This window comes from Narcine bancroftii, chromosome 3 (genome assembly GCF_036971445.1).
Source record: "Narcine bancroftii isolate sNarBan1 chromosome 3, sNarBan1.hap1, whole genome shotgun sequence".
NCBI lineage: Eukaryota > Metazoa > Chordata > Chondrichthyes > Torpediniformes > Narcinidae > Narcine > Narcine bancroftii.
The window spans coordinates 192,095,504-192,121,190 of NC_091471.1; the positions used below are offsets into that span (position 1 = coordinate 192,095,504).

General features: G+C 39.2%; 1 protein-coding gene across 1 annotated transcript in view; it reads left to right on the forward strand.

The window, feature by feature from the left end:
- acox3 (acyl-CoA oxidase 3, pristanoyl) overlaps positions 1–25,687 on the forward strand; it is a 138,972-nt gene that overhangs the window by 1,415 nt on the left and 111,870 nt on the right. Inside the window, 2 exon segments of the mRNA XM_069923121.1 lie at positions 1,206–1,348; positions 7,537–7,673. Coding sequence (XP_069779222.1) covers positions 1,206–1,348; positions 7,537–7,673 — 280 coding nt within the window.

Here is a 25,687-nt window from a genome sequence, read left to right on the forward strand (position 1 = left end):
AGCAACCCTTTAAGACCTGCCAGTAGGTGTGGCTACGCTCTCAGCCAATCACAGTCATCCTACACTACAATCTGTACATATACACATTGGTGATAGAATCTGTACTATCATACCACCGTTCAAACAGTCCCTGGGTGTCTCCTCTGCACATGGTCCAGAAGAACTCCGATAGTTGACGTGCATGTGGTGACTACAGATGACTCAATGTCACAGTACCAAACAGATGCCCATTCGCACATGTCCAGGACTTTGCTACAGGGCTTCTGGATTTTCTTGAAGGTGGATCTTGTCAAGGGGTACCATCAGATTCCAGTGAATCCTAGTGATGTCCCAAAAATGGCCATTATTACACCTTTTGATCTTTTTGAGTTCCTCTGGGTGCCTTTCGAACTAAAGAATGCAGCCCAGACATTTCAGTGACTCATATATGTGGTTGGCAGGGACCTCAATTTCATCTTCATCTATCTGGATGACATTCTCATCACCAGCCCTGATGCCAGCACACACAGAACACACCTGATTCGTCTTTTCGACAGTTTGCAAGAGTTGGTCTTTGTGAATCCAGCAAGTGCCAATTCGGCCTGGAAACATTTATTTCCTTTGACTCCGTATCACCCATGAGGGGGCCACACCGCTGCGGATAAGGTAGAAGCCATCCATCGATTCGCCAGGTTGAGCACGATCAAAGGCCGACAGGAATTCCTCGGGATGGTGAACTTTTAACATCGTTTGCTCCCGGTAGCAACCACCCTCATGGAACTCCTATTCGACCTCCTCAAACTCAGCGACAAGGCGCTCCAGTAGACACACAAAACTGTTGAAGCATTCCATGCAACTAAAGTGGCACTAGCAGAGGCCACATCTTTGGCTCATCCTGATTCTCCTCCTCCCCGGCCCTTACAATAGATGCATTGGACAGAGCGGTCGACACGGTGCTATAGCAGAGGGTCAATGAAGAGTGGTGCCCCCTGCAAACATCTCTGGTCACCACAATTCAAATACAGCACATTTGATCATGAGCTGTTGGCCCTGTACTTGCCAATATGACATTTCTGGTACATGTTCGAAGGAAGGGTTTTCATTGCCTATGCAGACCACAAGCCATTCACTCATGCACTCAGCAAAGTTTCAGACCCATGGTCAGTGAGGCAACAACGACACATCCTACATTTCTGAGTATACAACAGACATTTGGCACGTCACAGGCAAATCCAACGTTGTGGCCAATGTGCTGTCCAGACCAGCCATCGCTGCTACCTCAGGAGGACTCGATGTTGCTCAACTGGCCAAAGATCAAGGGGAGGATGCAGACATCCAGGCCCATTGGACCACCATCACCAGCATGAAGGTTAGCGATTTCTGTCCTTCACCGAGGAGCCTGACTTTACTGTGCAACGTGTCCACAGGTTTCCCCAGTCCTATCCTACTGCAATATGGCGATGATGGGTTTTTGACCAAATTCACGGCCTTTCACATCCTTCCATAAGGTCCACGGTCCACCTGCTGTCCGACAAGTTCATGTGGCATGGCCTCTACCACGACATAACTTTGAGCTAAGACTTGCTTGGACTGCGAGACTGCCAAAGTGCACAGACATTCTTAAGCCCCTCTCCAGAGTTTTGTCTCGGTGCAATGTCGATTTGACCACATTCACTTGAACATTGTTGGCCTGCTCTCCATGAGCCAAGGTATGCGGTATTTATTCACAATAATCAACTGTTTTGCCCATTGGCTGGAAACACTACCCCACCTACATTTGACACAGAGACTTGCGTCAGTGATTTCTTGTCCCGACCCACATCACCTTAGACTGAGAGGCCCAGTTCACGTTCTTGCTCTGGTCCAACCTCGCCAAGCTGTGCGGCAGCCAGTTAAATCACACCACACCCAACCATCCTCAGGCAAATGGACTTGTCGAATGTTTCCACTGCCACCTGAAAGCACCCTGAAAGCCTGACTACGAGGCCTGAATTGGATGGACCACCTCCCATGGGTGCTGTTGGGAAATCGCACAGCACCAAAAGAAGACCTGCCAGCGTTGTGAACTGAGATGGTGTACGGCTCCCCAATTACCATACCAGGGGACATTCAGTTCAACCCTCCTGGCCCACAACCCAGTGTGCTAGACATCCTCCAGCAATTGAAGGAACAACTGGGTAGACAGAAACCTCTGCCTCCTTCCTGTCACAGCTCTCCACTCTGCCATGTCCCTGTGAACCTGCAGTCCACTGAATTTATTTCTGTGCAGAGAGGAAAACAAGGAACATCTCTATAATGCCCCTATGAAGGTTTATTCAAGGTGTTGCAGCGCGACGGTGTCGTTTTAACCCTGGGCATTAGTGGGTGGCAGGACATGTTTACCATTGACCGCCTCAAGTCAGTGCATTTGGACTCAGGCCAACCTGGCCCGGATCCACAGGTTAGACACAGAGACTGCCTGCCAAAAGGCAGCACTGTGACTTGCTCAAAGGGTGGCAGTGATTCAGGGGGGAGGGAGCGGGTAGCGGGCAAAGTGCCCGCACAGTTAGACAGGGCGAATTGCTGCCCCAGTTGGTTGAGACAAGGTGGAACAGGACCTCCTTCCTTTTTCAGAAGCCCACTTTTGGTGACACGCGTTGCCCGGGAGATGTCGCCACTTCCTGGTTGTGTGTCACTGGGCAGGCAGTGACTCTGCAACGCGCTGACATCACTCCCTTAGACGAGTGCACCCCAGACAGGAAGTGGGTCATCCCCTTAAATCAGCATGAGAGATTACTGTTTTACCCTCATGCTGTGTTGACATACTTCATTTCAGTAGTGCTGCTGTTAGCGGCCGCTGCAACAGTATGATTTTGAGACCTGCATAGAAAATAGAAAGGGGAAATGCAGATTATGAAAACATCAGAAACCCTGGAAAATTTCTACAGAGGTGTGATGGAAAGTGTGCTGACCAGTTGCATCATGGTCTGGTATGGGAACACCACTACCCCTGAGTATAAAGCCCTCCAAAAAGTAGTGGACACAGCCCAGGATATCACAGGCAAAACCCTTCTCACTATTGTGTACATCTACAAGGATGTACATCTACAAGAGAGCTGCAGCAATCATCAAAAACCCTCACCACCCAGCACATGCTCTGTTCTCACTGCTGGCATCAGGAAAGAGGTATAGGTTCCACAATCAGACTCCTCAACCATAGACTAATTTAAAAACTCTTACTTGTGCACTTTATTGACTTTTTGTTCTCTGTATTTGCACAGTCAGTTTGTTTACATTCATTAAATGTATATAATTCTTTTTCCACCCCCTTCTCCCCCCCCCTAAATATTTTGTTCAGAGGTATGCTGGCATTTTTTTTCTCATGCTTTGATGAGGGGCTTAAGCCCAAAAATGTTGGTTCTGTTTCTTTGCCTTTGCTACATAAAGGACCCTGTTTGACGTGCTGTGCTTCTCCAGCATTTTGTGTTTTTACCACAGTTCCTTGTTTACATGTTTTACACTGTGTACAGTTTATCTTTTGCACTACCAATTAGTGGTAATTCTGCCGCACCCGCTGGAAAAAGAATCTCAGGGTCGTATGTGATGTCATGAATGTACTCTGACAAGAAATGTGATGTTCTTTATAGTTCAAATTAAGTTTAAACATACAGCACAATAACAGGCCATTTTGGCCCACTAGTCCGTGCCGCCCGATTTTCACCCTGTTAACCTATGCCCCTGGTATGTTTTGAATGGTGGGAGGAAAGCAGAGCCCCTAGAGAAAACCCATGTAGACATGTACAAACTCCTTACAGACAGCGTAGGATTTGAAGCCTGGTCCGGTCCTGATCACTGGCACTGTAAAGGCATTGCGCTAACCTCTATGCCAACCGCGCGTCCCTATAGTTCCTGATAACATAATTTAGATCTCTGATTTCCTTGCCAGTTTTGTCCTCCAGGCAGGGTGGGAGTTTTTTTGGTGTTACTCAACAGGCTAAAATCACTTTGGAAAGATGTTAGACCCACATGACAAGAATATCGTTGAAAGTAAACATCTTTTCATGCGCTGAGGCACGAACCTAATTTTGTTAAGAAGATCAATTACTTGGATTAGAGGCAGATAGGCCCCAACATTAAGAATAGGTATGATTTTTGTTGGATCAAATGAACATCCTGGTAAAGGATTCACATTTGGGTGGGCTACACCTTTCTGGGTTGTGCTGTGTCATCGAGATTTTTACATGTGAAAAGTATTAAGATTGCATTCACATTGATAGTTGCTTCAATTATAAGTAATTGAGCCCCAATTGTCCTTGGTTAGATCAGGACTTAATGTTATTCTAGATTAATTAGCATATAAAATTGAGACACAAGAGACTGCAGATATTGGAATCTGAAGCAAAATAAACAAATTGATGGAGGAACTCAGCAGACAGGCAGCATCTATGGAGGGATATGGACGTTCGACGTTTTGGGTAGAAAACCTACTTCAGGGGCCGATTTGAATGTTGACTGTCCATAGATGCTGCATGATTCACTGATTTCTTCCAGGAGTTTTTTTTCCCCCTATTAGTTAACAGATACCACTAAAGCCAGAGCCCCAACGTGCTAAGTATTTCAACATGGATAACTGCAGAAAATTCATTCTTCACTCTATGTAATTTTAGTTCAACCTAGCAATTAGCTGGAATATATTTGGAGATCTTCAGCCCATACCTTTGCTAATTTGTAGATACTGTATACTTTTTAGACCAAGAAAAATGTAAATTTGGGTGGCACTTAAAATGGATAGGTTAGCACAACACACTTACTGCGTCAACGACCCGGGTTCAAATTCAGCAGTGCCTGTAAGGAGTTTGTACCTTCTCCCTGTGTCTGCATGGGTTTCCTCGAGGTGCTCCGGTTTCCGCCCACCCTCCAAAAATGTACATGGTTTGTAGATTAATTGGTATATTTGGGCAGCACTGGCTCGTGGGCCAGAAGTGAAACACAGAAGTCTGCAGATGCTGTGATTGTAGTAAAACCTCACCAAAATGCTGGAGGAACTCAGCTGGTTTTTCAACGGCCATTGGAGACAAAAAATGTATTGCCGATATTTCAGGCCTAGGGCCTTCTTTAAGGAATAAGCAAAATGAGCAAAGAAGCAGAAATCTCAGCACACAGACAATGCTGGCTTGAGGAAGTGTCCAGGCTAACAAAAGATGTTAATTGGATTTGATTAGAGGAGAGAAGAGAATCGATTATGTCCGTGCGAAAGGAGGGAAACAGGAGAGAGAGAGGGCTGGGGGAAGGCAACGGTGGAAGAAGGGGGTGGGGGTTTAATCTGTGTAAAAGGAGAGAGGGAAAAGGGAGACAGAGCTGGGGGAAGGTGACAGGAAAAAGTGAGGGTGGAGAGGGACAGAAGGGCCTGTTACCATGCTGTACATCTAATTTAATGTAAGGGAGCAAAGGGATGCATCATTCAAAGCTAAGAAATTATTAGCAAATAGAAAACTCGGACTTGGTTTTATGATTTATAGTACTGGATTCCTATTCTTGATCATTGAATCAGTTCTTCTCATCGTTGGACTATTTGTTGAGGAAGATCATCAATCTTTGTGTGATTCTAGCCATTTTTCTGTCCCATTCTCTATAAGTAAATAACTTAAACTTGCATCAGGTCTTGTGAAATATTGCAAATTAGTTTGAAGAGCAGTTAAAACTGATGAGTTGATTTACTTATAATTTTTTTGTCCATTTGATGCAATCTGAAGCTCGAAACAAAAGGAAATATTTCAGAAGAAAAGCTGGCTGTAGGAATTTTCCCCTGGTTCTGATGGCCAGGCTATCAAGATCTGTGGCTAAGCAGGCTACACCCTCTTGAGTTTCTCCAAATCTTTTGTAGGGCTGCAGCCAACAACTTCCAGATGCTGAGAGTGTGCTGTCTCCCAATATGCAGTGGGTGGGTGATTGATTCCCAGTTCATCCTCTATCAATCAATGGGGAACAGAACAAACCATACCTTCCACCAAGACCTGGGGCACAACCGACAGAAGGAGATGGCCAACTCAAATATGGAGGCAATTAATGTACCTTCAGGAAGTGCAAATAAGAAGAAAAGCTCCATCATCCTGATGTTATGCTGTCATAAATTAGTTATTATGACCTTTCAGCAACTTTTTGTGAGGATTAAGCGAACTTGCTGAACCCCTGACTTATCCAATGTGGAACCAGAATGCCTTGGTCATCATTACATTATCCCCTAACCCTAAAAGCTACAGGTGATGTTAAAGAAGGAATTCTACTTTTGGACCTTGAGCAAATTCTGCTATGAATCCCAAAGAGTCAAATTGATACTCCTAGTGACTTCAGGACAAGGATGCAAAGGTATGATCAGCAAGGAAGGGGTTTGGAAAGTTTAAAATCACTGAGTCCTGCTCCCAACAAAATGTTTGGAATGCAGCCTTGCAGCATATTTTGGAAGAGGAAAATACAAAAATTCACAGCAACATCCTGGATTCATCTTCTCAGTGACAGACTGTAAAGATGCCTCATTGTTCATTGACAATTGTTGATGATTATTTGACAGACTTCTTCCTCGTGCACTCTGTTATTTCCATCAGCCTGCCATGAAACACCGATGACAACAGAAATGCTGTTACATAAAAAACAACAACAGCGTTTTATGGATCTGGCAAAGAAAGCTGTTGAAAAGCCACAGACATGTGTGACAGTGTATTTAGAGATGGTTTGGGAGGAATTGATAGAGCAGCTTGTACACACACATTTTAAAACAGAATATTTGTAGGACTTTTGCAGAATGCTTTTTGCAAGAGGCAACAAAGTATTGACAGCAGCTTGCCTGGGAGAGCATATGAGCTTTGCAGGCAGAGGAGAAGAGTTTTGCTCTCAGAGAGGGAGGGTGTGAAACAGAGAGAGAGGAGAGACAGAAATCAGATCCAGAAGGACAAGCTGACAAACTTTGGAAGGCTGCCTGGTCAAAGCAGTAGATTGGCGGTCTGAAAGGTGACCTGAAAGAAAGAGGATCATCTGGAGAATCCCGATGGGGGGCAAGTTTCGTCAGCAAAACTGATTGAGAAGGAATCAGTTGCAGATGTGCTGGAAAAGGAATTTCTCAGAAAACCAGCAAAGACCCTCCTGAGTGGTAACCACTTGCCTGTTAAGCACCAAAGACTGGTGAACTTTGTTAATGCTAACTTCTGTGCACAGTACAAGAAATACAAGCAACCAGTGAGATTGGACTGTGATCCAAAGAACTTTTCTAATCTTAAATATACATTACACACACCTGCACTTAGTATTGGGGGGCGGGGGGGGGAGGAGGATTCATTAGTTAGGTAGGTTAAGAAATAAGTTAAAGTTTAATTCTGTTTTCTTGTTCAAATATAATTTAAAACTACTTTTGTTTGAGTAACCCTATGTTGTGGTGCAGATCTATTGCTGTGGTTTTGGGGTCCTCTGGACTCTGTAACATTTTATGGGGGGGGCTTGTCATTTAGAATTTAAACATTGCAATTTGATGATTTATTAGTTGATTAGGTTTTTTTTGCAAGCTATTGTGTCTGGAATTTTTGTTAGCTACTTTTGCAAGCCACCTTAAAGCTGGTGCCTGGAAAAACAGCAATGGAAGTTTTTGTTACAACCATCACCTGCAGAGCGAATGAGCAAGAAAAACGAGGAGCTGGTGGCTATTTCGAAGGCATTAAAACTGACAGGTTAAATATCGGATGAGAAAAGTACAAATACAGAGGATTATAGTGAAGTATTATATAAGTAAGGGAAAATTTGTTGAGGAAGACAGAAATTTTTCCAGAGAATAGACCTAGTTACCGCACATGCAGGATATATCTCCTAACGAGGCCAATTTGTCAATCTTAAAACTGACACAACTTTATCCTCAGCCAAATCATTCCCCAACAAAAACGAGACACCCTGCATGGGTAACTTTGGAATTACTCCTACTACAATGGGTCATTAGCTTTCTGAAAATGCCTATTATTCTGGAATGTGAATCAGAGTAAATTTGTCTGCTAAACTAGCCGCCTGTTGCCATGTCCCCACGACTCTCTCATCCAGGTATAATTTAATCTCCTCTGGGACACACCTTTTAATTTCCTCTATTTGTATTAATTCTCTCAACCTGTCAAAATCTTTGTTTATTCCTTTTGAGGCGCACCAACGGTCAAAACACAGATTTCCCCAAACTCCTAAATTTTTGTCTATATGCCTCTGGAACCAACTCATAAGCTTTCAATACTGCTTGTTTAACAGTATCATAATTTGCCACTTGCTCTGCAGTTAAGCTAGAGTATGCAATTTGTACTTTTCCTTTCAATACACTTTGAAGCATAAGAGGCCATTTTTATTTTGGCATCTTGAGCTCTCACCATCCTTTTCAAAAAGCTGAAAATATGTATTTATATCTCCCTCATCAAAAGGAGGCACTAGATTTACCTCTCTACTAGCCAAAAACCTCTCCCCAGGAGTTACAGCCTTAATTCTTATACCTTTCTCTATCTCCATTCTTACCTTCACTAATTGAAACTGTCTGTCCCTTTCAGCTTCCTCCAACTCATCCTTTTTTTCTCTTCTTGCACCCTCAATTTCTCCAATTCCAATTGCAATTCGAAAGATCTATTCTCTGGAAAAATTTCTAAGTCTTCCTCAACAAATTTTCCCTTACTTATATAATTTTTCACAATAGTCCTCTGTATTTGTACTTTTCTCATCCGATATTTAACCTGTCAGTTTTAATGCCTTCGAAATAGCCACCAGTTCCTCGTTTTTCTTGCTCATTAGCTCTGCAGGTGATGGTTGTAACAAAAATGATTCAACTTCCATTGCTGCTTTTCCAGGCACCAGCTTTAAGGTGGTTTGCAAAAGTAGCTAACAAAAATTCCAGACACAATAGCTTGCAAAATTGCAATATTTAAATTCTAAACGACAAGCCCCCATAAAATGTTACGGAGTCCAGAGGACCCCAAAAAGCAACAGCATTAGATTAATAAACCTGTTCATAAGGATAGTACGGAGCAGGATAGTAGGCCTGGAATAAAGTCTGGAGAAAATGTTAAAAGAAAAGATGAAGGAAAGATAGGAAATGACAGAACTTCTGTATTTGTGTGTCATTTTTGTAAGAAACCTGGTCATGTGATTGCAAATTGTCTGGTCTTGAAAATAAAAGAGGAAAAACAGGTTTTACCAGAAGCATGTATTAAAACAGTGGAATTTAAGGAGAGCAGAAGTGCCAAACCTGGTAAGGAGGTCATGGATGTTTTCAAGCCTTTTGTGTCAGAGGGCTTTGACTCAATAAAGGAGGGAGAACCACAGGTTCCAGTTAAAATTCTTAGAGATCCTGGGGCTGCTCAGTCATTGTTGTTGGGAAGTGTTTTAACTGTGGATCAAAGGACTGACACAGGGGAGACAACCTTGATTAAAGGTGTTGGAGGTGAGGTAGAGTCAATATTGCTTCACAAGGTTGTGCTGAATTCAGAATTAGTCAAAGGACCTGTTGTAGTAGGAGTAATTCCCAAGTTACCCATCCAGGGTGTCTCGTTTTTGTTGGGGAATGATTTGGCAGAGGATAAAGTTGTGTCAGTTTTAAGATTGACAAATTGGCCTCATAAGGATGTGGTTAGAGAGGATGGTGAGATATATCCTACATGTGCAGTAACTAGGTCTGTGACTAAGAAAATGATGACAGCTGAAGAAAATCCAGTTGATAGAGATTTGCGCAGTACTTCTCAAGAACTTTTGAAAGAACAAGTTCATTGTGAGAGTAAGAATTTCTCTTTATCAAGGAAAGAGTTAATTCAGTTACAGAAAATAGATGCAGATCTTGTTAGCTTAAGGGAGAAATCAGTAACTGAACAGGAGAGTAAAGAAATGGCTCGTGGATATGACTTAAAAGGTGAAATGTTGATGAGAAAATGGAGACCTCTTGATATTCCTGCTAATGAAGAGTGGAGAGTGATTCATCAGGTGGTTGTTCCTAGAAATTACTGGAAGGAAATATTACATCCAGCCCACAAACACCTTTGGGTGGTCATCTTGGTGTAAAGAAAACCATGAATAAGATTTTGAAACAATTTTTCTCGCCTGGTTTGAAGAAGGATGTTGTAAATTGGTGCCGGACATGTCACGTTTTTCAGGTTGTGGGGGATGAATTGGCCTCATTTATTGTTGTTTGCAACAAGAGAGGCTGTGGAGGAATCATTAGGTTTCAGCCCCTTTGAAATTGTGTTTGGACATCAAGTTAGAGGCAAAAAAGTATCGACAGCAGCTTGCCTGAGAGAGCATATGGTCTTTGCAGGCAGAGGAGAAGAGTTTTGCTCTCAGAGAGGGAGGATGTGAAACAGAGAGAGAGGAGACAGAAATCAGTTCCAGAAGGACAAGCTGGCAACTTTGGAAGGCTGCCTGGTCATCTTTAGGCTCCTATACCCTTTCCCCGATGATAGAGTGAAGAGGATATGGCCTGGGCGGTGGGGATCTTTGAGGATAGAAGATGCTTTTTTAAGACACCGCCTCATGTAGAAGAGTGAAATCTGGTGCCTGTGATGTCATAGGACAAGTTAACAACTGTCTGGAATTTATTCTTGTCCTGAGAGTTGGCACCTCCTTACCAGGCAGTGATGCAACCAGCCAGAATAATCTCCCCGATACACCTGTAGAAGTTTATGAGAGTCTTCCGTGACATACCAATATGCTTCAGACACCTCATAAAGTATATCCACTGGTGAGCTTTCTTTGTGATTGCATCAATGTGGAGACTCCAGGAGAGAGATCCTCAGAGATCTTGCCACCCAGGAATTTGAAGTTCTTGATCCTCTCCACTACTGAGTCACGTTTCCCCTGACTTTTTCCTGAATATTTCCCCCAAATTTATCCAAAAAGGTCTTAATTTCATGCACAACCAACTAAAACACATATTTGTGATTTCTGATATACTATTATGTAACTTTTGAGGTGTGAGATATAGTTGATGTAAAAAATATATGTATCATTCTATATTTTGAATTAATAAGAGCTATCATACCATCTAAATATAAATTTGACCAGCATTGTTGATCAATTACAATGTCCAAATCCGATTTCCCATCTCTCCCAAGATTCTTGTAACCCAATTGTTGGGCTTTGGTCTTGGAGCAAGAAATATATAGTCGAAATAAATTTAGTTGCATTCACCTTTTAAATTAGAACCTCCATGTCTGTGCACATTGATAAGGCCAATGATGGTCCCAACTTATCCCTTAAAAAAAGTTTGTAATTGGAGCAAGCAGAAGAATGTTCTATTATTCAAATTATATTTATTTTTTAATTTCTCAAAGTACATGAACTGCCTCTGTTGATTGGAACAACCCCCAATACACCTGGTACCATATACCAGGTGTTTAAAATTTTATTCCCCAGAGTCGTGGGTACAGTGTATTATTGCTTTGGCAATAGCCAGGAAATATATAGCAGTAACATGGAAATCTGATTCCCTCTTGTTGGAATATGGAAATGCAAAGTTGTATGCCCCTGAAGAAAATTATTTATAATCTTAGAAATGAATATTCCATTTGATATTTGATTTATTTAAATGCCTGGATAGTTTAGTCTATTTATTAAATATTTTATATTTAATTTTCATCCCTTATTTGTAATTTAATATTTTTATTTCTTGATTGATTATATTAAATGTTGATACCAGCTCTTTCTCCTTTTCCTTTTTCTTCTTCTCCCCCTCTGTCCACTGTTTCTTTTCCTTTCTCTTAAGGTACAGGGAGGTTATTTCTAGGCAATGTACATTTTAAGGATTTTTTTTGTATATATTCATTGAGTCCTGTAGCGGCAGCTACTCCTGCTCCTGAAAGGACACACACAACCAGACGGGGAGAGCTCAGTGAGCAGACTAATCAGATCTAGTCAGCAGGCTGCTGGGCTGAGAACCACGCTGGAGGGCGCTGGCGTCACCTGGGCGTCACATGGTCCCCCAGCATGGGCTTCTCAGCCCCGTGCTGGAAGGGGAAACCCCCGACGACGCCATTATGGCTGGCTGCCCTGCTGCGTGGCTTACAAGCAGGGCCAGTTCGCCTGCCAAGTGGTGAGCCGCCACAAGTTCTTTTTGTGTGTGTGTGTGTGTGTGTGTGTGTGTGTACATATATATATAAAATTAAATAAAATATAATTTTTAAAAAAGAATAATCAGGAGGCCCAGGAACTGAGTAACAAAAAGCACAAGAGTTCTTTGATTTGAAAAACCACCCAGCTTCAAAGGAAGAAAAATCGCACAAGAAATACAGAGGGCTGAAGCTTAAAAAAAAATGGCCAAAATAACAGAACGTGGGTGGAAATCCAGGAGCTGGCTACGTGCTGCAATATCCATATGTTCCTCAGTCATAACATAACATAACATAACAATTACAGCACGGAAACAGACCATTAGGCCCTTCTAGTCCGCACCGAACCAAACACCCCTTTCTAATCCCACCTCCCTGCACAATGCCCATAACCCTCCATCTTCTTCTCATCCATATACCTGTCCAACCTTTTCTTAAATAATACAATTGACTCCGCCGCCACTATTTCTCCCGGAAGATCATTCCACACAGCTACCACTCTCTGAGTAAAGAAGTTCCCCCTCATGTTACCTCTAAACCTCTGTCCCTTAATTCTTAACTCATGTCCTCTTGTTTTAAACTTTCCTCCTCTTAACGGAAATAGTCTATCCACATCCATTCTGTCTATCCCTTTCATAATCTTAAATACTTCTATCAAATCCCCTCTCAACCTTCTACGCTCCAAAGAATAAAGACCCAATCTGTCCAATCTCTCCCCATACTCCAGATGCTTAAACCCAGGCAACATTCTGGTAAACCTTCTCTGCACTCTCTCCACTCTGTTTATATCCTTCCTATAATTAGGCGACCAGAACTGCACACAGAACTCCAAATTAGGCCGCACCAACATCTTATACAATCTCAACATCACCTCCCAACTCCTATATTCCATGCAATGATTGATAAAGGCCAGCATACTAAAAGCCTTCTTCACCACCCTATTCACGTGAGTTTCTACCTTCAGTGAACGATGTACCGTCACTCCTAAATCTTTCTGCTCTTCTGTATTCCTCAATGCTCTCCCATTTACCACATATGTCCTATTCTGATTCTTCTTACCAAAATGAAGCACCTCACACTTATCAGCATTAAATTCCATCTGCCATTTTTCAGCCCACTTTTCTAAGCAGCCCAAATCCCTCTGCAATCCTTGAAAACCTTCTTCATTATCCACTATTCCACCTATCTTAGTATCGTCTGCATATTTACCAATCCAATTCACCACCCCATCATCTAGATCATTAATGTATATAACGAACAACAATGGGCCCAATACAGATCCTTGAGGCACACCACTGGTCACCGGCCTCCAACCTGACAGACAATTATCCACTACCACTCTCTGGCCTCTCCCTTTCAGCCAATGTTCAATCCATTTGACTATCTCAAAATTTATACCTAAAGACTGCACCTTCCTAACTAACCTTCCATGTGGTACCTTATCGAAGGCCTTACTGAAGTCCATATAGACAACATCCACTGCGCTACCCTCATCCACATTCCTAGTCACCTCTTCAAAAAATTCAATCAGATTGGTCAAACATGACCTTCCTCCCACAAATCCATGTTGAGTGCTCCTGATCAGACCCTGTCTATCCAGATGTTTATAAGTACTATCTCTAAGAATTTTCTCCATTAATTTACCTACCACAGACGTCAAACTTACAGTCAAAACGCATGCAACCACCCCAATAACTGTTCAGAATGAAGGAGAGTTTATTAAAGATAAAAGGCACTTAGCACCCACTGGAGGGATTATTTTGAAATATTCCCCCACAAAGACTCTGTCCTCGATCTGAGTATATTTAACTCAACATCTCTGGTTAACAAGTGGTTGAAAAGGCCATAACTAAGGTAATCATAAAAATGAAATCTCTGAAGCAGATAGTATCCTTGAAGTTCTAAACTTTGACACAGATGAATTTTTGACTGTGTCATTTCCAGAAAGGAGGCAGTCCTGATTGCAGTTATTACAGAGGAAATTAGCCATTGGCTGCCACAGGTAAAGTATTCATTCATCTCCTTTCAGTGGCTGGTACTTTTCCCTAAAAGACAGTATAGATTCCATCCATCAAGAAATACAATAGACATTATCTTCTCTGGGTAACTATGTCAAGAAAAATTCTGGGAGCAGGAATAAACTATTTTACAGGGATTTTCTTGATCATAAGAAAATGTTTTCTTGATCATAAGAAAAAAAAAGCCCTTGATGCAGTTAACCGAGTTGGTCTTTGGATAATCATTCTCTTACTTGGCAGCCCTCAGAGATTTGAAAGCCTTAGATGTATTCTATAGATCAATCTCAGACCGACTCCCTGTTCAGTATGAAGAACTGCAACACTGTGATATTGCTCCAATCCTCTTCTCAATTGTTTTCACTGTAATATTGCACTCTCCTCCAATAATTTCCACAACTGAATAGAAACAAATCTTAAAAAAATGAGTTGTCTTTATTTCAGAACCAAAGACATTGTGATCACAGTCTGGAAGATACACTGCAATGTCACCAAGCATTCGTAGATTACAATTCCCAAACATGGAATCACTTTGGGTTATCACCTTGTCAAAATTGTTAAATACCCTACCTACGAACACTTTACAATTAATTCCAATACACAGCTCACCCCCATGCTCTCTGGCAATTAGGAATGCACAATGAATATTTGTCTTTTCGGCGTATTCAGGAATGTTTTAAAAGAAAAAAATGTCAAAAGCTAATTGGTTGTTTCCTGTTGAGTGTTAACAACCTCCTATTTTCCAATTAATATATTTGTATTGTTACAAGATCAAACCAGCAACCACAAAGAAGTCATATCACACAGGGGCAAAGATGAACAATTACTTTATTAACAAAAATTCACCTTCAAACTTTAATTCAAAATCCCCCCTTTTATAACAATGCCCACTGGTTACTATGAAAATTTCTATAACAGTGAAAAACTAATAAATTCCCCAGCCAAAATATAACATATGTAATTAAAGTCTAAGTTAGATTTCCAACCAGCCCACAGAAAAACTTACAAAACAAACACAAAACACACAAGACTCACCTTCGATCTCAACCAAAGCAAAGATCATAAACAAAATTCAGTTTGTTTGGTAAACGGAAGATAAAAAATCTTTGAGAGAGAGAGAGAGAGCACAAAATTCAAAGTTGTCTTGTGTTGCTTGCAGAAAGAGGAACAACTTCTGGCTGCCTTCGGAATGTTCATTCTTTTTGAAATCCCAACATTCTAAACTGTCCTCCAGACCACGACTCATGCTTTGGGCCTTGTTCCACTCCACAGCACCCCCAGGGCATGAGTCGTGATCTGGAGGACAGTTTAGAATGTAACAGAGGTTTAGATCTGGAGCTCGAGCTGTCAATATTTTGAACTGGAGTCTGTGCAGCTTCAGAGGTTGTGGGAGCATTTGTGGTGATTCTATGGACACACAGTGCTTCCGTTTTGCTTCTCTCTCCTATTATTAGGGACGCTGGGCAATACTCATCACAACTCTTTGTTTGCCTTACGGGAGACAGAAGTTGAAGTACATCATATAAATTACATTTTAATGTATTATACTACAATAAAGGGATCTTTTGACCTCCTCTCTCAAGCTTGTATCAGATTCAGTTCTGCCTGTGCAAAGCTCTTTTTCTGAACTTTTCTGCATGTATTCGGAAGGGATGTTTTCATAGCCAACACTTTTCATTGTTCTGCATTTTATGAGAAGCAGGCAAGTTCTCATCCTGAGTAAAAAGCTTTCTCGGTGCATTGCAATTGTAAATTGATTTAAGCTCGAGCAATAATTTCTTGTGACTTTTTCCTGTTTTTTTTAACTTTAATTAATATTTTCAAAATAAAATATTTTACAAGTCCATAATATAAAAATTAAAACTACAACTAACCCACCCCTTTCCACCCACCATCAGCAAACTCCACAAGGGAAGCATTAAGAAAATAAAAGAAACACATACAGCAATTTAAGATATTACTAAATTCATACATTTCAAATAAGGCGACCACATCTTAACAAAAAAGTCATAATTATTATGCAAGTTATATGTTATTTTCTCCATGTAAATACAGGACCTCAACTCATTATGCCAACGATTTACATTTACCTCAACTTAGTCTTTCCATGAAATTGCAACACATTTACGTGCTAAATGCTGAATGGAAAAATGATGTCTGAAACTTATCTAAACCAACAAAAAAAATTTTTGATCTAACAAAAATTGAAACTTAAACAAATTTTGAAGAAATTCTCTAATTTGATGCCAAAATGATTGAAACTTACCACAAAGCCAAACTGAATGTAAAAATGTTCCTACACCTAATCCACATCCAAAACAAAATTCTGAATTACTAAATCCATATTTTTTCAATTTCTCAGGGGTTAAATATAACTGGTGCAAAAAAATTATAATTAATCATACTATATCATACATTAAGCAATTTAGTCACACCATCAAAACACATCGTCTTCCAATCGACCTGATTAATATCACAAATTAAATCATTTTCCCATTTAATCCTAGATTAATCAAAATTCATTTTATACATAGTGTCTTGTAACAACGCATACATCTCAGAAATAAAACCTTTATTTAAAGAATGAGAAATCATAAACTCAAGTTTCGGTTAACTTAAGAATTTTCATTTCTCTTCCAAAATTATCTTTCACTAATGCTCTAATTTGATAATACACAAACCAAGAATTCATTGAAATTCCAAATTTCTCTCTAAGTTGATTAAATGATAAAAATTTATCCTCTTCAAAAAATCTTGCAACGGCTTAATTCCTTTAATCTGACATTCTCTTAAAAATCTATTTTTAAATGAAAAAGGAATCAATTTATTTTGATATATTGGAGCTTGAACCGATATTTTACCTTTCAAAACTATCAATAAATTTCTTTTAGTGAAAATCTCTAACAAATGTTTTAAAATCGGTACATTATATCTCTGTAATAAAACAGAATTCCACTTAAATATAAACTGATGTGAATTAGGTTCAGAAATACCAGCCATTCTACCCTAGCCCAACTAAGGGGGCACGAAACATCCAGCATACAATTAATAAATCTTAATTGAGCTGCTTCATAATAATTTTGAAAATGAGGTAATTGTAAACCTCCCAAAGCGTATTTCCAAGTCAATTTATGTATCACTTCTCTGGCTAATTTTCCCTTCCATAAAAATTCTCATACTACTTTATTTAAATCTTGAAAAAAAGATTTTGGAAGTAAACAAGGAATCGACTGAGAAAGATACTGAATTCGTGGAAAACTATTCATCTTAATACAATTTATTCGGCCTATTAATGATAAAGGTAAATCCTTCCATTTAATCAGATCTGCTTTGATTTTTCTCATTAATGGTACATAATTTAAATTGTACAATGATTGAATATTTACATCAATCATTATATCTAAATACTTGATTTTATCAGTCCAACAAAATTGAGTAATTTGTCTACACTGATCATAATTTGCCTCAGAAATTGGTAATATTTCACTTTTATCCCAATTCACTTTATATCATGACAATTTACCATATTGTTCTAGACATTTTTTTTAATTTTTTTTATTTTTCATACTATAAACCATATTGACCAAGATACATACATTTTTCTTCTTAAATATATACAGTGTCATTTTTTTCCCCCTTTTGCCCACCTCCCTTCCCTCCCTCCCTCACCCCCTTCCCCATTTATTTGGTTCAATCTATAAGATACATTAAACCCGTTAAACAATGTTGTCACTTAATAAAAATAAACATGAAATTTTACTGAGTCAGTTCTTTTCGTTATCTTCTCCTTCTGTCATTTTAGGTGGTGGAAGTCCATGGTAGGATTTCTCTATTGTATTTCATGTATGGCTCCCATATTTGTTCGAATATTGTAATGTTATTTCTTAAATTATATGTTATTTTTTCTAATGGAATACATTTATTCATTTCTATATACCATTGTTGTATTCTCGTTGTCTTCTAATTTCCAGGTTGACATAATACATTTTTTTGCTAGAGCTAGGGCTATCATAACAAATCTTTTTTGTGCTCCATCCAAATCGAGTCCAAATTCTTTGTTTCTTTTATTACTTAGGAGGAAGATCTCTGGGTTTTTTGGTATATTGCTTTTTGTGATTTTATTTAATATCTGGTTTAGATCTTCCCAAAATTTTTCCACTTTCTCACATGTCCAAATTGCATGAATTGTTGTTTCTGTTTCCTTTTTACAGCGAAAACATCTGTCTGATACTGTTCAGTCCCATTTATTTAACTTTTGAGGTGTGATGTATAGCCTGTGTATCCAGTTATATTGTATCATGCATAGCCTCGTGTTTATTGTATTTCGCATAGTTCTGGAGCATAGCTTCTCCCATGTTTCATTCTTTATCTTTATGTTTAGATCTTGTTCCCATTTTTGTTTAGGTTTACCGTTTGTTTCCTCGTTCTCCTTTTATTGCAGTTTGATGTACATGTTTGTTACAAATTTTTTAATTATCATTGTGTCTGAAATCACATATTCAAAATTGCTTCCTTCTGGTAACCTCAGACTGTTTCCCAATTTATCCTTCAAGTAGGTTTTCAGTTGGTAGTATGCAAACATTGTATCATGAGTTATATTATATTTATCCTTCATTTGTTCAAAGGATAATAATTTATTTCCCAAAAAACAATTTTCTATTCTTTTGATCCCTTTTCTCTTCCATTCTCTAAAGGAAAGGTTATCTATTGTGAAAGGGATTAGTTGATTTTGTGTCAATATTAATTTTAGTAGTTGGTAATTTGTTTTATTCCTTTCTACATGAATCTTCTTCCAAATGTTGAGCAGATGATGCAATACCGGTGAATTCCTACGTTGCACCAATTTTTCATCCCATTTATATAGTATATGTTCAGGTATCTTCTCCCCTATTTTATCTAGTTCTAATCTAGTCCAATCCAGTTTTTCCTTTGTTTGATAAAAATCTGATGGGTATCTTAATTGTGCAGCTCTATAATAATTTTTAAATTTTATTAGTTGTAAGCCTCCTTCTTTGTACCATTCTGTTAATTTATCTAGTGCTATCCTCGGATTCCCCCCTTTCCATAAGAATTTCCTTATTATTTTCTTTAACTCTTTGAAGAATTTCTCTGTTAGGTGTATTGGTAATGACTGAAATAGGTATTATATCCTTCGGAAAATATTCATTTTAATACAGTTTATCCTTCCTATCAGTGTTAGTGGTAAGTCTTTCCAATGCTCTAAGTCGTCTTGTAATTTTTTCATTAACAAAACAAAACAAAGGACTCTACATCACCTTTGTTGACCTCACCAAAGCCTTCGACACCGTGAGCAGGAAAGGGCTTTGGCAAATACTAGAGCGCATCGGATGTCCCCCAAAGTTCCTCAACATGATTATCCAACTGCACGAAAACCAACAAGGTCAGGTCAGATACAGCAATGAGCTCTCTGAACCCTTCTCCATTAACAATGGCGTGAAGCAAGGCTGTGTTCTCGCACCAACCCTCTTTTCAATCTTCTTCAGCATGATGCTGAACCAAGCCATGAAAGACCCCAACAATGAAGACGCTGTTTACATCCGGTACCGCATGGATGGCAGTCTCTTCAATCTGAGGCGCCTGCAAGCTCACACCAAGACACAAGAGAAACTTGTCCGTGAACTACTCTTTGCAGATGATGCTGCTTTAGTTGCCCATTCAGAGCCAGCTCTTCAGCGCTTGACGTCCTGCTTTGCGGAAACTGCCAAAATGTTTGGCCTGGAAGTCAGCCTGAAGAAAACTGAGGTCCTCCATCAGCCAGCTCCCCACCATGACTACCAGCCCCCCCACATCTCCATCGGGCACACAAAACTCAAAACGGTCAACCAGTTTACCTATCTCGGCTGCACCATTTCATCAGATGCAAGGATCGACAATGAGATAGACAACAGACTCGCCAAGGCAAATAGCGCCTTTGGAAGACTACACAAAAGAGTCTGGAAAAACAACCAACTGAAAAACCTCACAAAGATAAGCGTATACAGAGCCGTTGTCATACCCACACTCCTGTTCGGCTCCGAATCATGGGTCCTCTACCGGCACCACCTACGGCTCCTAGAACGCTTCCACCAGCGTTGTCTCCGCTCCATCCTCAACATCCATTGGAGCGCTTACACCCCTAACGTCGAAGTACTCGAGATGGCAGAGGTCGACAGCATCGAGTCCACGCTGCTGAAGATCCAGCTGCGCTGGATGGGTCACGTCTCCAGAATGGAGGACCATCGCCTTCCCAAGATCGTATTATATGGCGAGCTCTCCACTGGCCACCGTGACAGAGGTGCACCAAAGAAAAGGTACAAGGACTGCCTAAAGAAATCTCTTGGTGCCTGCCACATTGACCACCGCCAGTGGGCTGATAACGCCTCAAACCGTGCATCTTGGCGCCTCACAGTTTGGCGGGCAGCAACCTCCTTTGAAGAAGACCGCAGAGCCCACCTCACTGACAAAAGGCAAAGGAGGAAAAACCCAACACCCAACCCCAACCAACCAATTTTCCCTTGCAACCGCTGCAATCGTGTCTGCCTGTCCCGCATCGGACTTGTCAGCCACAAACGAGCCTGCAGCTGACGTGGACTTTTTACCCCCTCCATAAATCTTCGTCCGCGAAGCCAAGCCAAAGAAAAGAAAAAGATGGCCGAGGTTTTTATTTAGTTGTATACCTAGGTATCGCATTGCTTGTGTTTGCCATCTAAATTGTGATTCTTTCTTAAACTTTGTGAAATTCGCATTATTCATTGGCATTGCTTCACTTTAATTTGCGTTGATCTTGTTCCCCGATACTTCTCCATATTCCTTCAATTTCCTATGTAATTCTTTTATTGATATTTCTGGTTCTGTTAAGTATATTATAATGTCATCTGCAAATAGACTGATTTTGTATTCCTTCTCTTTTATTTTTATCCCTCTTATTTTATTTTCTGTTCTTATCAGTTCTGCTAGTGGTTCTATAGCTAATGCGAACAGTGAGGGAGATAGTGGACATCCCTGCCTTGTTGATCTGCTTAAGTTAAATTGTTTTGATATATGTCCATTTACTGTCACTTTTGCCAATGGCCCCTTATATAATGCTTTAATCCAATTAATATATTTCTCTGGCAAGCTGAATTTTTGTAGTACTTTGAATAAATAATTCCATTTTACTCTGTCAAAAGCCTTCTCTGCGTCTAAAGCAACCGCTGCAGTTGGAGTTTTATTTCCTTCTACTGCATGAATTAAGTTAATAAATTTACAGATATTGTCTGTTGTTCGTCTTTTTTTAATAAATCCAGTTTGGTCTAGATTTACTATTTTTGGTACATAGTCGTCCAATCTGTTTGCTAATAGTTTAGCTATCTTATAATCTGTGTTAAGTAGAGATATTGGTCTATATGACGCTGGTGCAAGTGGATTGTTCCCTGTCTTTGATTATTGCTGTTTTGCATGAATCTGGTGTGCTTTGTGTTTTTACTTGCAGGAGGGGAGGAATTAATAAGTCTTTAAATGTTTTATAGAATTCTATTGGGAATCCATCCTCTCCTGGTGTTTTATTGTTCGGTGGTTTTTTTAATTTCTCCTGTAATTCTTCTATTTCAAATCGTTTTATTAATTTATTTTGCTCCTCTGTTTGTAATTTCAGTAGTTCAATTTTAGTTAGAAATTCATCTATTTTGTCTTCTTTCCCTTCGTTTTCAGTTTGATATAGTTGCTCGTAGAATTCTCTGAAGTTGGATTTTATGTAATTTGCTTGTCCTTTTTCCTTAATGCCATTACCATTCTTTTAGTTTGTTCTGTGTTAAGCTGCCACACTAGAATTTTGTGCATTTTTTTCTCCTAGCTTAATATTTCTGTTTTGTCTTCATTATGTTCTTCTCCACCTTGTATGTTTGTAGTGTTTCATATTTTATTTTTTTTATCTGCCAATTCTCTTCTTTTAGTTGTATCTTCCTTTATTGCTAATTGTTTTTCTATATTTGTTATTTCCCTTTCAAACTGTTCTGTTTCCCGATTGTAGTCCTTCTTCATCTTAGTTACATAACTTATTATTTGCCCTCTGATGAACGCTTTCATTGCGTCCCATAGTATAAACTTATCTTTCACTGATTCCGTATTTATTTCAAAGTACATTTTAATTTGTCGTTCAATGAATTCTCTAAAATCCTGCCTTTTAAGTAGCATGGAGTTTAATCTCCATCTATACATTCTTGGTGGGATGTCCTCTAGCTCTATTGCCAATAACAGGGGTGAGTGGTCCGATAATAGTCTAGCTTTATATTCCGTTTTCCTAACTCTCCCTTGAATGTGGGCTGATAACAGGAATAGGTCTATCCTTGAGTATGTTTTATGTCTACCTGAATAATATGAATATTCCTTTTCCTTTCGGTGTTGTTTCCTCCTTATATCCAAAAGTTGCATTTCTTGCATCAATTTAATTATAAATTTAGTTACTTTGTTCTTTCTGTTAGTTTTTTTTCCAGTTTTATCCATGTTTGAGTCCAAATTAAGGTTAAAATCCCCTCCTATTAGTATGTTCCCTTTCGTATCTGCTATTTTCAAAAAGATATCTTGCATAAATTTTTGATCTTCTTCATTAGGTGAATATACATTGAGTAAATTCCAAAATTCTGAATATATCTGACATTTTATCATCACATTTCTCCCTGCTGGATCTATTATTTCCTCTTCTATTTTGATTGGTACATTTTTATTGATTAATATAGCTACTCCTCTGGCTTTTGAATTATATGATGCTGCTGTTACATGTTCTATCCAATCTCTCTTTAATTTCTTGTGTTCCACTTCAGTTAGATGTGTTTCTTGTACGAATGCTGTATCAATTTTTTCTTTTTTCAGTAAATTTAACAGTTTCTTCCTTTTGATTTGGTTATGTATTCCATTAATATTTAAAGTCATATAATTCAACATAGTCATTTCATACTTTGTTTATCTTTCCTTTCCATTTCCTCATCACCACCTTCCCTTCTTATCCATTTCTGCTTTCTTTTTTTTGAACACATTCTAAGACAACATTTCTAAAACATAAAATATTTCCACTATTCTCATATCTAAAATTCCTTTAACCCCAATAGTCCCTCCCCTTTCTGAGTTGCCCTTTGTCCCTTGTCGGGCAACCACATCCCCCCTCTCCATTTGGATTTGCGAATCTGCTCACAAGCGTCTACTGATTTCACAGTGACTGTTATTCTTCCCCACCCAGCCCCCCAGAAAAGATTTTAATCTTCATATATAACAAAGGTCACTCTCTTAATTCCCTCCTTACTTCCTTTCTTCCCTTTCTTTCCCTTCTTAGTTCTTACCTATACTCTATTTTTTATATACATACATATATATATAAACATACATATATACACACATACATATATATACATACACACATAGTTTGTTGTCATTTTTTTTCTTGTTATATCTCTTCATCTCTCTGTCTGTTTTGTAGTTGTTCTGCAAATTTTTGTGCTTCTTCCGGATCCGAGAATAGTTTGCTTTGCTGCCCCGGAATAACTATTTTAAATACCGCTGGGTATTTTAACATAAATTTATAACCTTTTTTCCATAGGGTCATTTTTGCTGCATTGAACTCCTTCCTCTTCTGGATAGACAAAAAAAATTGACCCTTGTATTCCAGTGATTTTTTGTCTTCTCTTATTTTTTTCTTTGCCTTCTCCAATATATTTTTTCTTGTTGTATATCTTAGGAATTTTACTAGAATGGATCTTGGTTTTTGTTGTGGTTGTGGTTTAGGGGCGAATGTTCTGTGTGCCCTTTCTATTTCCATTTCTTCCTGTAATTCTGGTCTTCCTAGGACCCTGGGGATCCATTCTTTTATAAATTCTTTCATATTTTTGCCTTCTTCATCTTCCTTAAGGCCCACTATCTTTATATTGTTTCTTCTATTATAATTTTCCATTATATCTATCTTCTGAGCTAACAGCTCCTGTGTCTCTTTAACTTTTTTATCAGATTCTTCTAATTTCTTTTTTAAGTCATCTACTTCCATTTCTATGGCTGTTTCTCGTTCTTCCACCTTGTCTACTCTTTTTCCTATATCTGTCATGATCATCTCTAATCTATTCACTTTTTCTTCTGTACTTTTTATTCTTCTTTTTATTTCACTGAATTCTTGTGACTGCCATTCTTTTACTGTTTCCATTTAGTCTTTAAAAAAATATATCCATGTACTTGCCCTTCCCTTCATCTTCCATTTCTCTGTGTCCTTCCTCCTCTTCTTCTGAGTCCACTCCAGGATCTGTGTCCTTAACCTCTGTCTCTTCTGGTTTTCTTGTTGGGTTGTTTGTTTTATTTTGTTGGGTATTTTTGGTCTTCTTATTTTTATTAAAAGTGTCTTGGTGTTGGTCTTCTTCCTCTTGGTTGGTCATCTGTTGTTTCTTTGATTTCTTATTTTTATTCTCTTCCTTCTTGTTCTCGTTATTTTCTGTTTTCCTCTTGCTGTAGTGTTGTAGTTTTCTGTTTCAGCTGTGGAGATTTACTCCTCAGCTGATCCCCCCTCCTGTCAGTGTTATTTTTGTCTTGCGCATCGTGCATGCACAAGGATTCGCGCATGCGCGGTTGCGCACTTTTGTTTGGCTCCGTGAGCCATTTTTGTAGTCCCGAGTTTGGGGCTTCCACTGACCTCAGGGAGCGGGCTTCTCTCTCCACGGCGAGCCTCCTCGTACTGGTAAGGCCTTCACCTTCCTCCTCCGACGTCCTTCCTTCTTCTTTTCTTCCCGTTGATTTTGGTTTTTCTTTCTTCGCTGCCATTTTCTCCACACTTTTACTTTCACTTTGTTATGGTTTTTATGTTTGTGTCTGTTTTTCCTCTATCTTTTTTTTACTTTTCTGGAGAGGGCTGGAGTTCCCCTACCGGCCACTACTCCATCACGTGACTCCTCCTTCTAGACATTTTTTGCAAGTATATTAAAGATTGATCTGGATTAGTTAAATATATCAAAACATCATCAGCAAATAGATTAATCTTATATTCATCATCTGCTATCCTTATACCTCTAATATTCTCATTCTGTCTAATAGCTTTAGCTAACGGTTCGATGACCAACACAAATAGAGCTGGCAACAACGGACAACCTTGACGGGTTGAACGCGATAATTTAAAAGAAGAGGTTTGACCATTTGTCACCACCCTAGCAATTGGATTATTATATAATGCCTTCACCCAACCAATAAAAAAGGGTCCAAACTTATATTTCTCCAAAATTTTAAATAAAAAATTCCATTTGACCCGATCAAAAGCTTTTTCAGCATCTACAGCAACTTGAGTTGCTGACGTGAAGTGTTAATCAGTGAAATCACTCTAAGAATATTATCAGAGGCATACCTATTTTTAATGAAACCAGCCTGATCAGCATGTACCAAGTGTAGATCTACTTGCCAATAATTTTGCTATTTTTTAATAATCTACATTTAATAAAGAAATTGGCTGATATGAAGCTACATTCAAAGGGTCTCTATCTTTTTTTTTGGTATAACCATTATTATTGCACTCAAACATGAATCTGGTAAAGCTTGTTCTTAAGTTACCTGCTGAAGAACATCCATAAATAGGGAAGACAAATCATCATAAAAAATTTTATAAAATTCAGCATT